This window comes from Phaeodactylum tricornutum, chromosome 31, assembly GCF_000150955.2.
Source record: "Phaeodactylum tricornutum CCAP 1055/1 chromosome 31, whole genome shotgun sequence".
In the NCBI taxonomy this organism is placed as follows: domain Eukaryota; phylum Bacillariophyta; class Bacillariophyceae; order Surirellales; family Neidiaceae; genus Phaeodactylum; species Phaeodactylum tricornutum.
Genome location: NC_011699.1, coordinates 17,567 through 34,469, shown reverse-complemented (window position 1 = coordinate 34,469; position 16,903 = coordinate 17,567). Strand labels below are relative to the sequence as shown.

Sequence of the window (16,903 nt, the reverse complement as noted above, 5' to 3'; positions counted from 1 at the left end):
GTGCTGTCAAGACTGTTAATCTGTTACGTAGTACAACCAATGTACGTACGTAGAACAGGAAAACGCTGTGTCGACAATACCTGGTAAACGCAAGTGGGCGTTATTACGAACGACCTGCGATACACCTAAGTGAACTTAGGGACTGTAAAACTCAACTCGCTTACGACGCTCCCCACGGGTTAGACAGCGGATACGAGGACCTATGCTAATGCAATATTTGGATCAATGACTTTCTAAAACAATGAGAGGAAGATTATTCTACTACTAGTCCATGAGAATTGGCCATTCTATCAGATAGAAGACCTCTTACCATGTGCCAGATAATCTTACTCCCACATAGAGTATATCCCTTTTAAGTATAAATCCCACATAGAATCACTCAGCAAGTATCCAAACCTGTCTGTAACTTGCCTTGTAATTCGTGGGACTGTATCCTAATCCTCATTCTTGTATTCTGCTCCTGCATCTTCACTCAAAGGATATCCTTGATCACGGCGCGAATACATTGTGTCGTGCAATAAGGCCGACATAAATGCCACGGTTCCACCATGCTCTTTACTCTGATTCACACTTCCGTTACCCATGTTAGGTGTCACTTGTCGTAGGGACATGTCGCCTTGGTGTATACCGTGACACCTGCAGAGGCCTGGAATATACTGCCAGTTTCTCGTAATGGTCCATGTGGTAGACATGTTGATCGGTAACTGGGTTTTGTATCCGTCTAACGGTCTGAAACAAGGCAAAATCTCCATGGTGGGACGCTTCCATGGATCTCTTCATCTACCAAAGAAGGTGCATTGCATGTCAGGATTTTATCCATTTTGAGTCTTGGATGTGACTGAGTGATTGTTGACAGATGGGCAGAACATTTGTGATGATGTCACTACTTGTGGTGATGTCACTTGTGATGATGTGGTGTCAACTGTGATGATGCATGAAGTGAATGATATGAATTTAGGATAATGAGGGCCTCCTGTGAGGTTCTCAGATTACAGATTACTAGAAATTACCTTTTTGATTGTGATCTCCCCTTTGTTGATCTATTCAACAAGCTGCAGCCAAGGGATCTGATCAATCCCTATCTCAGCTTGTCACTGACTAACACTTTCACTGGGATGGCAATTACAAGAAACAAATTCACTTAGCAGCCTGATTGAGCCTGAGTGTTCTGTTTTGGTATTTGGCATCCCAGTGAAATTGTTTGGGATTTGCTAAGTGAATTTGTTTCCATCCAAGACTCAAAATGGATAAAATCCTGACATTGCACAAGAATTAATTGTTTGCTAAAAGCTCGGATCCAAGCTTTATCCATGTGTGGATGATAAGTAGTTTGTTTGCATGGAACATTTACTTATACAGCAACAATTATTGGACTTGTACCAAACAGTAATCGTGGATCCTCCACTCTGATAGATATCAGCCAAATATCTCGTATTATGGGTTGCGACATGAAAATGGTGTTTGTCGCGTTTTATTGAAATGGTTCTCAAACGGTATTCAGTATCGATATCACTTATATGGTTTTTATGTGGTGTTCACATGTGATGTTATCAGTGATCAATAATTCTTGTGTTCACGTGGTGCAGAAAGAACACTGAATGTTGTCGAACCAGCTTACGAAGCTTTTATGAAATTTAAGACAGGTGAAGAAGACAAGAGTTGACCATGGCGGCTGCTTTAGCTCAAGTTCAAAATGCTTTACAAGCAATTGGCATTGTTGATGTTGAACAACGCGATGCTATCACGGATTCAATTACATCTATGGATGTTTTCGAGATCGCAACGGATGATTTCATCAAGGACATGTGTAAGAACATCCGTCGTCCCGGGGGTACGCTTCCGAATCCTAACGCAGAACAACCTGGAGCCCCGGCAATGATTCCTCACAATGGTGTAGCAATTTCACCTACTGCAGAGGAGCGTCTTGTGTTGTTGGCTTACTATGTTCGTCACCTCAAGCGCACTTCTTGGCCTTATCCGGCTCAGTTCAATGCGGCGCGTATTTTCTTGATGATCAAGATTAAGAAGCGTGAGAAGGAAGACAAAGAGTTAGCAAAAGACCTTGTTGCTCCTGGACAAATTGAAGACCTGAAGAAAATCCGTGATGCCTTTGAAAATATTGCGGAATATTTGCTCCAAATTCAAGGAACAACGGGAGTTCCATTGACTTATGTCATTTGTGAAGACAAATGACCTGAAGGTCCGGATAACGACTATCAAGATGCGTTTGAAGAAATGATAGCACAATGCCCTCATGAAGAAGAGTCCTATGCAGCAGATAATGCTCAAGTGTGGTCTATTGTTCGCATTTGTGCTCATGGTGGTCCTACTTGGAGCTGGGTGTCGGCTTATGCTCGAGCTTGTAATGGTTGTGCATTATTTGGGACCGACTAATCAGTCAAAGATTATGACGCGTGCTGAAGGTGATCTTGAGTCAAAGTTTTACAATGGAGAGCGTTGTAACTTTACTTTTGAATGTTTTGCTGAGATTCATCAGCAAGCTCATACCGATCTGGAAGAGTTTGGAGAGCCATTAACAGAGGCTGCAAAAGTTCGGAAATTTTTGAAACGGATTCAGGCATTGTTTCTCAATTCTGCAATTGCCACTGTTTGTGCTAACCCATCTTTGAAAAATGATTTTGAAGCCACAGTGAATTTCCTCAGTGAGTTTATTGAAGAACAGAATCAAGCTCAGCTTCGGAATATTTTGTCAGGTCAATCTGGTTGTGGTTGAGGACAAGGTAAAGGATCAGGTTGTGGTAATAAAGGTCGCAGTGGACGCGGTCATAAAGGTGTCCTCAACAAAGGTTCTACCAAGGGTATGGTGGATAAGTATTATACCTTTGATGAATACAAGAGTATGAATGCTGAACAGAAGCGTCACTTATACGTTTACATCAAGGAGCTGGTGGTAAATGCAATGCTTCTACTGTTGATTCTCAAGAAAAGGAGGATGACAAGAAATCAAAGACAAGTTGTGGTGATATGAGCTCGCTTACTTTGAAGTTGTTGGCAGGTTGAAATATGCCACAGAGAAGTTCAAATATGTCAGTGGTATCAACATGTTCTATCTCTATACAGTCACTGGAGAGTACATTTATGATACGCGGAGTTAGATTCTCATCCGGATACTTGTTGCGTCGGAAAGAATGCTTATATATTTCACTAACCCTCTCAAACGGTTGATGTTTCTGCATTTTTATCTACATTGGGACAAGCCCGGTCTGTACCAATTGTCTGTGCTGCTCTTGCATATGATCATCCTTACACATATGAGACTTTTGTTTTAATTATTCATCAGGCCTTGCACTTTCCTACTATGGAACATAATTTGTTAAATCCAAATCAGCTCCGGTTAAACAATGTGCAGGTCCATGATTGTCCAAGATTTTTACTTGAAAACCCCACGGATTTGTCACATTTGATTTATTTTCCGAAGGAGAATCTTAAATTGCATCTGCAATTACATGGTGTGATTTTGTATTTGCCAGTGCGAAAGCCGTCTCCGGAGGAGTTTCGAAATTTTCACAAGTTGACTCTCACGTATGACAATCCCATTTGGGATCCTTATTCGACGGATTTTCCTTGTCAGGAGGAGAAGTATACCAATAGCAAAGGTATTTTAGTAACAAGACAATCCGGTCATGCAAACATTCAAATGGTTTCGTCACACGAAAGTACAGTATCAGTTGTGTTGTCTAGTATTTCGGTGTCACTTGATGAACAGCAGTTTGTCGAAGCACTCGAAAAGACATGTATTGTGAGTGTTGCTCAGTTGTCAAATTACAGGTACAGAGTTACTCCGGAAGAGTTAGCCAGACGTTGGAATATTGGTTTATCTGCTGCGAAACAAACTTTATTGGCTACAACTCAGAGAGGAGTCAAGGATATTGCCAGTCGGACTCTAACACAGAGAGTCAAGCCAACTACAAGTCAGCTCAGATACCAACATCTCCGTACAAGTGTGTATACAGATACAATGTTTTCTTGTGTAATGTCTTTGAGCGGCAATACCTGTGCCCAGATTTACATCAATGATCTTGATTGGACACGTGCCTATGCTATGAAGTCAAAAGGTAATGCTCATGAAACATTGGATTTGTTATTTCATCAAGAAGGTGTTCCAGCCAAGATTATTTCCGATGGCGCAAAAGAATTGGTGCAGGGTGAATTCAAACGGAAGGTTTGTGCTGCAGGATCTCATGCTAGACAGATTGAACCTTACTCACCGTGGTTAAATTGAGCCGAGACTGCAATCAGAGCATTGAAACGCATGACTAACATGGCTATGAAAAAGTCATCTGCACCGTTATATTTATGGGATTTTTGCCTGGAGTTGCAAAGTATGATTTGATTGTCAATTGCTCATAACATTTATGCATTGAATGACAATGTACCAAACACGGCAGTGTCGGGTGATACTATGGATATCAGTCACTTGTGTGAATTCGCTTGGTATGATTGGATATGGTATTTGGACCCAGTCGACTTTCCGGAAGACAAACGGAATCTAGGTTGCTGGCTCGGTCCTGCACATGACATTGGTGATGTTATGTGTGCGCGTATACTTGTTCAAAGTGGTCAAGTGGTATCTCGAACTTCTTACTTGCCACTTTCTACAGCTGATCTTAATTCCAGGGTGGTGTAATTGGACAAGTCCTCATTTGACGCAACATTGAGCTATAATAACTTTGATGATGCCATTGCCCCTGTGTTTCCTGAAAAGTAGAATGTATTTTGCGCTTGTTCAGATGATTCGACAGGGGACGAGCCAACAATGCCTCAAGCAGACAAGTTAGATCATGAAGCTTTTGATGAATACCTTGATGCACAAGTTGTGTTACCGTACAAGGACATTGCTACCACTGGAAAGCGCGTAAAAAGGATTGCAATGGTAAGAAAATTCTCGATCAGGATGCTCCTAAACCAGTTGCTTATACATGGATACTATGTCACATGATATTTGAGATCAAAATGGATTTTACTCGCAAAGCCAGATTTGTCGCCGGGGGACATGTTACAGATCCACTGAGTTTGATTACATACGCCAGTGTTGTTTCGCGCGATAGTGTTCGCATTGCTTTACTCATCGCATCTTTGAATTCATTGGATATACTTGGTGCCGATGCGCAGAACGCTTATTTGAATGCTCCAGTTCGCGAAAAGGTATATACAACATGTGGACCAGAGTTCGGAAAGTCAATGGAAGGTTGTTATGCACTTATTGTTTGTGTGATATATGGTTTGAAGTTGAGTGGGGCAGCATGGCATGCTCACTTAGCTGCGACAATGGAGGAGTTGCATTTTATCTCTTGTCTTGCAGATCCAGATGTTTGGCTTAGACCAGCTCAGAAACACAATAGTACAAATTACTATGAGTATGTGCTTATTTATACCAATGATTTCCTATTTATCAGTACAGATCCGAAGAAGATTCTGGATTCAATTGGTATGCATTTTAAAATCAAGCCCAAATCAATTAAAACGCCAGAGGTATATTTGGGAGCAAATCTTGAACGTTTTACACTTCCCGATAATCCATCGAAACAGCGATGGTCGATGAGTTCCACGAATTATGTGAAAATGTGAACAGGCAGTTGCAAATGTTGAAAAGGATTTGGATGAAGTTGGAAAACGTTTATCTACAAAGGTTTCGTTACCTATGTTGTCAAATTATCGACCGGAACTCGATGTTTCCCCTGTGATGGATGCGGAACGTGCTAACTATTTCCAGTCACAGATAGGAGTTTTGATATGGGCAGTTGAAATTGGTCGCATTGATATAATGTGTGAGGTGTCTATGCTCTCATCTTTTCTCGCGATGCCGCGTGAAGGACATTTAGCTGCAGTTTTTCATATTTTCGGATATTTGAAGTCACATCACAAGTCTCGATTGGTATTTGATGATTCTTATCCGGTGATTGACAACAGCTTTAACAATGATGCGGATTGGACAGATTTTTACGGTGATGTTAAAGAGCCTATTCCACCGAATACTCCGGAACCATGTGGTAAGGTGGTGGAGATTATAGCTTTAGTTGACGCTGACCATGCGGGAGACCGTGTTACTCGTCGTTTTCGAACAGGTGTTTTGATTTATATCAATTGTTCTCCGATTATGTGGTTCTCGAAGCGTCAGAATTCAGTTGAAACGTCTACTTTTGGTAGTGAGTTTGTTGCATTAAAGATTGCTACTGAGATGATACAAGGTCTATGATACAAGTTACGTATGATGGGTATTCCTATTGATGGTCCGGCTAAAGTTCTTTGTGACAATATGTCGGTTGTCTACAATACTACGGCACCAGAATCAGTGTTGAAGAAGAAAAGTAATGCAATAGCGTATCATTTCGTACAAGAGAATGTTGCCATGAAAGTGATCAAGATTGCATATGAACCATCAGAATCAAATTTAGCGGATATACTTACGAAGGTTCAAACAGGTCCAGTGAGACAGGCTATCATACGAAGTATTTTATGGTGATTCAAGTTACAAGAAGCATTTACCCACTTTACCCACTTTCCCATTCTTAACAGGTTCAGTGTTGGGACAAATTGCATTTGCATGATATTTGTCATTGCATGCAGTGTCGAAGTTTTATTTTTTATTTGGTTCCCTATTTTTTCCCATTGTGGTTTTGAGGGGACACATTTCGCCAAGTTTATGTTCATGGTCTCACATGTGAGGGGACTAGAAAAACCCTACGACAAGCATCTCGGGGTTCATTATCCCTTTATCTTGGGTTTATGCTTATAAGTCTTTGTTTTACGTCTTTTATTGTATCTACAATCCTTTGGTCCCACAGACACGTTTTAGCCCGTTATTGTTGCAGTTTTCTAAACTCATGTACCAATGCTCTTTGGTAGCTCCTGGCAATTTATACTTTCCAACATTAGCACCCAAATAACGATCAGGAGGACCATACTTCTTCCGGGTCTTCGGATTTTCTTTAAACTTATAGAGACCTGATAATGTTTCCATAATTCGATCCGGCTTGTCTGAAACTGCCAAAATGTCATCAGCATAAATGAGTACATATTCATAGTATTTGTCCCCATTATCTTTGACAGCCGGTCGCAACCAAACATCGGGATCCGCCACGCATGGTCAAAGCGTTAAATCCGACATTGTTTGTGCTAAGTGCGCATGCCACGCCGCGCCTGAACTCTTTAATCCATATAGAGCCCAAACAATTAACACTCGAAGTCCTTGTCTAGCTGCGCCAAACTCCGGACCCGCAATGGTATACACACTTTCCCGACAATCCGCGTTTAGATAAGCATTCTGCGCATCCGCCGCCAAAATGTCCAACCCGTTTAACGCTGCCGCCATAAATGCATTCTGTACACTTTCTCGGGAAACGACCGACAAATAAGTTAAAGCCGCCGGTGCTTCCGTCATGTGTCCCCCAGCCACATACCGTGCCTTGCAAGTCAAATCTAGTTTCACATCAAATATAATATGACAATCAATTTTCTGGCAACCAACTGGGAGGTTTTCGTCCCGTTCGAGGAACTTGAATGCAGGCATTACGTTTGCCATCTCTTTCTCAACCGCACATTTCCAGAACTCGGTCCCCGTTTCCGCGTCGATTACCAACGCGTCATTTACTGACTTGGGAACACGAATACCAAATTTGTGAGTGTGTTTCCATTACCGGGCTTTTACCTTAGAAATAATCCGATTGCGACGTTGTAGAACGTCTTTGATCCACCAGGTAAACGCCGGTTCCTCTGTAAGCTTGTTAGCAACTGCATATTCAGCAACTTGCACAGGGTTTGATTCCTTGAGGTTGGCAAGGCGCTCCCACGTGGACATCCCGTCTTTCCATTGAATCAAAAGCTTCCAACCTTTCGTTGTCCGACGCAAATGCCAATTGGAACCATCTTTGTCCACGTACATGTCATCCCAAGAGACTGCAGACTTGTCGGACAAATGGTTGATGATCTTGTTGATCAATTGGAACTGCCGTCCATCTTGATCGACTTCAGAGTACAAGGACTCTGCAATAATGTTAGCGGAATACTCCTTTTCGGTCCCATCCGGGAACTTGACTGTGTAAACACGGGTATCCAAAATTGGGTTAGAATTTGCAATGCCAATGGGGTTTCCATCCGTATCCCGCTTGCAACCGGTAACTTTGGCCCGCTGCTTTCTGTCCCCCAATGCCAATACCACTTCTGCCGAGAGATACTTATCAAAGGATTCTTCTGTGTATTCATTGGCTTCTGGAATGGTGGACTCCTGTTCAACGCGGTCAATATCTTCATCAATTGCAGCGTACACACGGTCAGCTTTCCAGCTAATGCCACCATCCGGTACGTGTGCGTCGCCCCTGTTGAGGAAGTCCTGGACCACCTTGTCAAAATCCTTCAACCTAGTCTTGAAACTGTCCAATCCACGCTTGTCTTCTGAAATTGGCTGCACCATAGACCGTGCAATCACTTGTCCCGACTTGGGAACAATCCAGCAACAGAATGCCTGTCCAACTCTGTGTACAGGACCCAACCATTGGCCAAGCAATTTCTTATCCTCTGGAAAGTTCCCAGGGTCCAAGTACCACACAGGCTGGTACATCCTGTACTCCAGCCACTCCGTGATATCCGGGCTCTCCCCGGTAACATGCTCAATGGGTGTCCTACCTTTGAGATTGTACAATGGGTGAGCAGTCCAAGACCAAATCTCCGAAATGTACTCGGCTACATAATCCCAAAATCTTTACAGAATACCCTCATGGGACATAATACAAAGTACATGTTTCTTAAGTTCCCGGATCTCCGATTCCGCCCGGTTTTGCCACGGGGTCAGTGGTTCAGACATTGTCTGCTTCACTGGACCATAACTTTGGCAGACCTTACGCCATTGTCCGGTGGTCAACTCTTTTGCTCCATCGGTGTGCACGTGCGTTGGCACACCAACATACTGAAATAATTCTTCCAACGCCATTCTAGCATCACCCTTGCTCTTCAATGGTATAAACTTACTATAGTTCAAATCATTCACAAAGATTTGCCCACAAGTATTGCCTCGCACAGAAACCGATGAAGAAAACATGGTGTCAGAATAAAATTTGGAGTTCAGACAATTGTAACAAAGCTGCTGCTGTTGCGTGTGGTACCGGCGATGCACCGGGTGGACAGCAGTCCGCAAACCTTTCTGGGTTGTCACCCTCAAAGTTTTCTGTGCCATTGAGAGGCCAATGCCCCAACAACGCGATAGCTCCATTGGTTCCATTGTTGAGTGCCGCGACTTGGTACGCACAGTACTACTAGCCACAGCCAACATGATCCAAACAGACTGTTCCATTCCACAAACAAAGTCATCATCCACAAGCATAGAGCTGACGGACAATGAGACTGCTGAGATCTCCGATTTTCGATCGGAAAATAACGTAGACACAGTGCCAGCTACATTAGACATCCGAGTCTCTTGTATACGCTCTTGTTGTTCTAGCTTGTCAGAACTAGGATCCCACGCTTCCTGTGCAGTGAGTTTGAATGTGAATGCAAGTCTCAATCTCCGTCTGCGTAGGCAACCGTGCCTGGAACCCTGACATAACTCCCTGTAATTCCAAAGAAATACGCAATTTCATCTGAGGAATATAAATAGAGTGAGTTGGTTTGCAATTGTGACACAAATGTTTGGGATCATTGTCCACAATTAAACCATTTGCACGCAATTGATTAGGGCACAACAATGAAAGGTCCGGCAAGTCACCTGTCATGTCCAATGCTTGGAACACATCCAAAATGAACGTCTCACCAGTGACCGGGTCATCAAATGCAGTACATCCATCTGCAACATCAACAACTCTTGGTTTGTACTTATCCGAATACGGCATAACCGTGCATTTCTGCCCGGTTGCACTGTATGTGTGGAACACCTTTCCCATAATACACATATCTGCATGGGAGTCAAGATCTACTCGACCTTCAAATCTTGAACTTCTAGATCCCAAAATCATTCGACCAATGCCACGGTTGCCACAAACTTCGCTCCATCTCTTACTAGACCGCAATCCAGCAATGGAAAGCTTCATGAGGCCTTGAACTAGGGTGGCCGACAACATCTTGTCAACCCCAACAAGTCAATTGCTCGTTTCGCCTTCAAAACCAACAGTCTTCCTTTTTTTCTTCTTATTCGGGAGAGCAAACTGATTTTTGTCAGGTTTCTTGCTCGAACAAGTGATTGCTGCTGCCGAGCGCTTATTTTTATTGCGAGAGGACTTGGCGGCCACTCGCTTGGCTCTAACTTCGTCCTTTGCCTTGTCCGAGAGTTGATGCCATTCATTTGGGTTATAATTGCCCGCTCGGATACCCGGCTTCTTCTTGTTGTTACTAGTCCGCTGAGCACTTGAGATCAAACAACCTGTCTTTTGAGAGTTATCGGTGTTAGTAAACAAGGCCAAATGGTCGGCCACCTTGGCAAAATTGGACATCCAATCCGCGTCTCCCTGAATTACCGCAATTCCTGAGAGCATCTTGGGATCCGTACAGTGATTGTTGCGGAGGAACACATCCACATTTCTTGACTCCGTCAAGGTCTCTCCGTACTTGTCCAAGGTCTGGAATGCCGTGGACAAGGCGTTCGTGTACCGTTCCATACCGAAATTTCGACGTTCTCCAGTGTAGGTGGTGTGCTCAAGCACATTAAAGGCAGCCGCCTTCGATTTTGACATCACCGCATCTCCTTCATAGTGGCTGTTCAAAGCCTTGACCGCTCCATGACCGTCGCGTTTCTTCTCGAAAGGAGCAACGTAGGTCCAGGCCGGACCGTTCACAGTCAATTGCTTCACCTGGATCCAAACTTTGCCGTTGTCTTTGTCGAAAGCCGTCCCCAAATGGGGAGTCAACAACACCAACTTCTTGTGCTCCGTCTCAAACTCGGCATTGGGGGCAGCAATGTTGTCATCCTTCCGGACAACATAATCCAATGGCACTTTGTTGACACCCGTCACGGAGCTCAAATAATTGACCAGCAACTTGAAGAACGAAATCCACTTCGTTTCTTTCGAGAACGGAGCCGGGGGCTTGACCTGGACATCCTCGTCATCCTTCGCTTCTTCCAATTTACGCACTTTCCTGGTGTACAGGTTTCCAATGGCCGCAGTAAAGTCCGCCGCAACAACCGGAGTCCCCTGTCGGAGACGCTCAGACACCCAGAGATGCATTCCGCTTAGCTTGTACTCCCACATCATGGGGATCGCTATCCCAGGGATGCCAGGCACCGCCGCCACCGCAGCATTTCCACCAGCAGCTGGCACTGCGGCCACGCCATCGGTACCACGACGAATGATCTTGCAGATATCCTTAAGACGGTCACAGGTAACCAAGCCAAGGGATTCCATCGCATCAAAACCTTCGTTCGTAAACGCGTTCGCCGCAGGAACAGACCATCCGATCCACCCGAGCGCACCACGAAACGCATTAGCACCGTCAGTAGCCATGATATCTGTCAACTGGAATGACAGTTTTGAGAACCGGTTCGCGCGATGGCGCGCACTACTTGGGTCGTGGCACCCAAGGCGAGCCTGTCGAAACTAATCTTGTGTGTTTGGCCACAAATCCCGACACGGATGGTTTTGGACAGGCGCAATCCCAGTTGAGTATTCAGAAACATGATGTGACTGTTTCGGGACTCGATTGTTGCCATGCTAAGGAGCATGGTAACTATGATGAATGTGCCCACGGTGCCGTGTATAACACCGTGGAGAATAGTGAAACGGACCACAATGGCGCTTGGCAGATTGTGGGGCCGAATGGAAAGTGAACAGATTAGCTCTTTAGTTTAGAGTTTATAAATCTTAACAACGATTGTGTGAAAACCATATTCGTTAGTTCGTATCTCTTCGTTAGAAGCCAGACGAGTCTTGATCACCTCGTGCTGTCTTCAGAAGCCAGGAGATACTTGACCTGTGACAGATTAACAGTCTTGAATTGCTAATCACTTTGCTCCCGTTTGTTGGGTATTGCCTGGTTCTGTGACAGAACGGCAATAAGGCAACCCATTGGGTAAGACCAGTGGCTTTGTTTTTGTTGTTTCGATCTTCTGACGAGTCGATCGGATAATTGCTGTCTTGCATGTCCTTGGTGCACGAGATACTGTGTTTGTCTCGTTTGTCCTTGGTACACGAGATACTGTTGTGTGAATGGCCCGACAGTTGCGTTCGAGAACCATTCCTGCTTTGACCATGGATCCTCTCGAACATGTCCTTGTGAACCTCTTGGGAGCGACAACGTTGGATTCGTCGTACCGTCGGTTCTCTGAAGAGTATGGGATTACTCAGGCCAGTGAATTGGCCTCAATCACTGAACATCGTCTTGCAACGGTGTCTTATGGCGTCTTGACCCCTGCTGTGGGAGACGGCCCTGCTTCAATTGTTCGTACATTCCTTCCACCTGCACAACAGGATCGGATTTTGAAGATTGTACAATGGTTCCTTTCGAAAGGCACCAATGTGACGAACGACACCTGGCTTGAACTTACCTCTGATGTTCTTGAGTATTGGCAACCAGCCTCTGCTACTGTTACCCCCGCTACTCCTGTTGGATCTGATGCTCGGAGTTCCTTTGCCGAAAGTGCTGCTGCAAAATTTCGAAAGACGATCAAGAACCATTCCGTCCCGTACCCGAAGTTCGGTGAGGACCGTTTTTGGGTTACTTGGAATACGAATATTCGTATTAAACTCCGTATCCACGGTGTTCAGCTGGTACTTGACCCAGACTACTTGCCCCAGACCGTTGATGAGATAGACACGTTCGTTGAGATGCAGAATTTTGTCTTTGGTGTATTCAACAACATTTTGTTGACCCCTCGTGCGCGTGGGATTCTCCACAAGCATGTGGATGAGCTGGATGCTCAGTCGGTCTACCGCGACCTCGTTGCCTCGTACGGTAAAGGTATTAACGCGCAGATCACGGCTACTTCCATTGAAACGAAGCTCACCTTGTATTCGTTTGCAACTTCAAAGAGCAAAACTTGCGTTGCTTTTTTGACAACTTGGCGCAATTTGATCTACAATCTTGAGCGGATCAACGAGTTCCCTTTGCCAGATCACCAAAAGAGCGTGACTGAAGTCAGCTGTCCGTTCCCATCCGCAATTGAAACTTTTCCTTGGCAATGTGCAGCTTTACTCTCGTACCCATGTGGGAAAGAGTTCCGACGACTCAGACTTCGAGTACGTCTATGACCTGATGCTTGAGCATGCAACCGATATTGATCAGACCGATTTTGAAGACCGCGGTAATAACCGTGGTGGCCGTTCTGCAAACAACGCAAAGTCCCAGTCTTCTTCAAAGAAGACTACTAACAAACCGCTTGGTAAGAAGCACAAGAATTACGTGCCTCCTGAGAAATGGAATGCTCTCTCTCCTGAAGAGAAGCGCACCATTATGGACCAACGAGGACCTCGTCCTGCTGCAGCTCCAGCCTCTGCTCTGTCCGTGAATGCCGCTGCTACTCAGCCTCCTCCCACCGTGTACGTGAGCGACTCGACGGCTGTGGATAACCAAAGTCTTGCTTCGACTCAAGTTCCAAATCCTGCTGCATCCGGACACCTGCTACGGTCGCTAATTTCAAATTCTGCCGCTCGCCAGCCGTCCAACGGCGCAACCTCTGATTCTTTTTCGGTGAATGGTACCACGTACCGCCGTGAGGTAAACCATGCCTCCGTCAGATACCGTCTGTCTACTCACGATGTTTCTTTGACTAAAGATTCTTTGATTGATGGTGGAGCCAATGGTGGCCTTAGCGGCTCGGATGTGACCGTTATTTCCCAATCTCTGTCGGAAGCTACTGTTTCTGGGATTGGAAACTCGGAGCTCACCAACCTTTGTCTGTCGACGGTTGCCGGACTCATCCACACCACGGATGGTCCTATCATTGGAGTGTTTAATCAGTATGCTCATCTTGGTACTGGTAATACCATTCATTTGTGCAACCAAATGCGCTCCTGGGGAGTCACAGTTGACGACGTCCCACGTACTTTTGGTGGCAAACAGCGTATTGTCACATCCGATGGCCGTTTTGTCATCCCGCTTTCAGTTTCTGGCGGACTCACCTATTTGTCTATGCAGGCCCCCACCGAGGCGGACCTGGACAATTTCGAGTGGGTTCATTTCACCGCCGACAACGAGTGGGACCCGAATGGCGTGTCTTCTCCTGCTGCGACCAATGATGATCTCAGTTTGCAGCTTTCTGCCGACCATGTGCCGTTCCGTGATGAACGCATCAACAACTTTGGCCTTCTTGCGCACTCCACGGTTGTCAGTCGTTCCCCCTTGAACGCCGATGTCTTGCAACCCAATTTTGGATGGGTCCCCAGCGCTCGAATCTCCCGCACATTTGAAAATACTACACAATTTGCTCGTGCCGATGCTCGTTTGCCTTTGCGCAAGCATTTCAAGTCGCGCTTCCCTGCTGCCAACGTTTCTTGTTTGAACGAAATTGTGGCAACAGATACTTTTTTCTCGGATACCCCTGCGGCCGATGACGGCATTTACAACCATGGGGGGGGGGCTACAATGGCCCAACTTTTCGTAGGAAAAAGTTCGCAAATCACCTCTGTCTTCCCAATGAAGCGCGAATCTCAGTTTGCCCATGCTTTCGAGGACTTTATTCGTACCCATGGTGCTCCCGATGCACTCCTCAGCGACAATGCTTGTGCCCAGATCGGTAAGCAAGCGCTTCAGATTTTGCGAATGTACGCAATAAATGATATGCAGTGCGAGCCGCATCACCAACACCAGAACTACGCGGAACGCCGCATTCAGGAAGTGAAAAAGATGGTAAATACCATCATGGATCATACAAACACTCCTCCGGAGTATTGGTTGCTTTGCTTATTTTACGTGACCTACTTGCTGAATCGCCTTGCAGTTGAGAGCTTGAATTGGCGTACCCCGTTGCAAGTTGCGTACGGCCAATGTCCTGATATTTCCGCTTTGCTCCTTTTTCGGTGGTTTGAGCCGGTCTACTACTATGACCCTGACCATGCATCTTTCCCGTCGCAATCTCGCGAGAAGGCTGGTCGTTGGATTGGTGTTGCCGAACATAAAGGTGATGCTTTGACCTATTGGATTTTGACCAATAATAGTCACCAAGCCATTGCCCGTTCTGTTGTTCGTTCAGCCAATGTTGATAACGGTCTGAAAAATCACCGTGCCGCGAATTCCTCTCCCGATGGTGGGGAGCCTTCGAATCCTAAGCCCATTGTGTTGGCTTCGAGTGATCTACGCAATCCTGCTGCAATCGATCCATCGCTCTTTGAATCCCCTGCGTTTTCTCCTGACGAATTAATTGGTCGATACTTGGTTTGTGAAGCCCCTGATGGCCAGAGCCACCGAGCTCTTGTTGCTCGTAAAATTGTTGATGCCGACTCCGACAATCACCAAGCGATCCGTTTCCTATTGCAAATTGATGAGAAGGATGCCGACGAGATCATTTCGTATAATGAACTCTGTGACTTGATGGAAGCTCAACAAACCGACCGTGTCACGAATGGAAATGTTGAAGGCCACTTCAAATTTACTGGTATCATTGGACATCAAGGACCGTTGCAACCAACTGATGTTAACTATAAGGGATTGTCGTGGAATGTTCTGGTTCAATGGGAGGATGGTTCCCAGACCTACGAGCCTTTGATTGAAATGGCAAAGGATGATCCAGTCACACTCGCGATGTACGCGTCTGAGAACGATCTCCTTGCTGTTCCCGGATGGCAACGCTTCAATCGCCTGCTTCGTAACCGCGACGACTTTAACCGAACTGTTTCATTGACGAAACAGCGTAAGGGAGACCCCATTTTCAAGTTTGGCGTCCTTGTCCCTCGCAATTCTCGTGAAGCTTTGAAATTTGATGCCGACGCTGGGAATACCCGTTGGGCTGATGCCATGGCTCTTGAATTGGCCCAGCATTGTGAGTATAAAATGTACAAGGACCTTGGTAAGGGTGCAGCCAAACCTGGCCCTGGATACCAGCGTATTAACGTTCATTTCGTGTTTGACGTGAAACAGTCACTCAAATGCAAGGCCCGGCTCGTCGCCGGTGGTCACATGACAGCGCCTCCAAAGGACAGTGTTTACTCCGGTGTTGTTTCTCTTCGGTCCATTCGTCTCGCTATTCTTGCCGGTGAGCTAAATGGACTGGATACGTGGGTCGGCGATATTGCTGTCGCCTATCTCGAAGCATACACGAAGGAACAGGTGTATTTTGTTGCCGGTCCCGAGTTTGGGGAGCTTTCTGGGCATACTTTGCTCATTGACAAAGCTTTGTACGGCCTCCATACCAGTGGAGCCCGTTTCCATGAGCGTCTTTCGGATTGCCTTTGTGCAATGAATTTTATCCCTTGCAAAACGGACCCTGATCTCTGGATGCATGACTGCAAAGACCATTGGGAATATGTTTGTGTGTACGTTGACGATATTGCATGCGTCTCACGAAATCCCAAGGCCTTTTTTGATACCCTTGTTTCAGACCATCACTTTACTCTGAAGGGTGTGGGTCCTCCTACTTACTTCCTTGGCGGTGACTTTACTCGCAATAGTAAGGACAACACTCTCGCGGTCGGCGCGAAAACATACGTAAAGCGTATTATTTCGAACTACAAGACTTCGTTCGGTACGGAGCCTAAGTTGTACTCTTCTCCTCTTGAGAAAGGCGACCATCCTGAAGTCGACGATTCGCAAGTCCTCGATGCTGGTTCGATAAAATTGTATCAGTCCCTCATTGGTGCCCTCCAGTGGGCCATCACTCTCGGGCGCTTCGATATACATTGTGCCGTCACGACGATGGGCCGTTTTCGTTCTGCTCCTCGCGAGGGACACTTGAACCGTCTCCGTCGTATCATTGGGTACCTTCGCCGTTACCCTGATGCTGCTATACGCTTTCGTACTGGGATACCCA

General features: G+C 45.7%; 1 protein-coding gene across 1 annotated transcript; it reads right to left on the bottom strand.

Annotated features, from left to right (window-relative positions):
- Window positions 1-10,088: 10,088 nt before the first annotated feature.
- Window positions 10,089-11,447, bottom strand: PHATRDRAFT_41506 (predicted protein; the record flags this gene model as incomplete). The annotated part of the gene is made up of 1 exon (XM_002185437.1): window positions 10,089-11,447. The coding sequence occupies one exon, from the start codon at window positions 11,445-11,447 to the stop codon at window positions 10,089-10,091; it is 1,359 nt and encodes a 452-aa protein (XP_002185473.1).
- Between the last annotated feature and the right edge of the window lie 5,456 nt (window positions 11,448-16,903).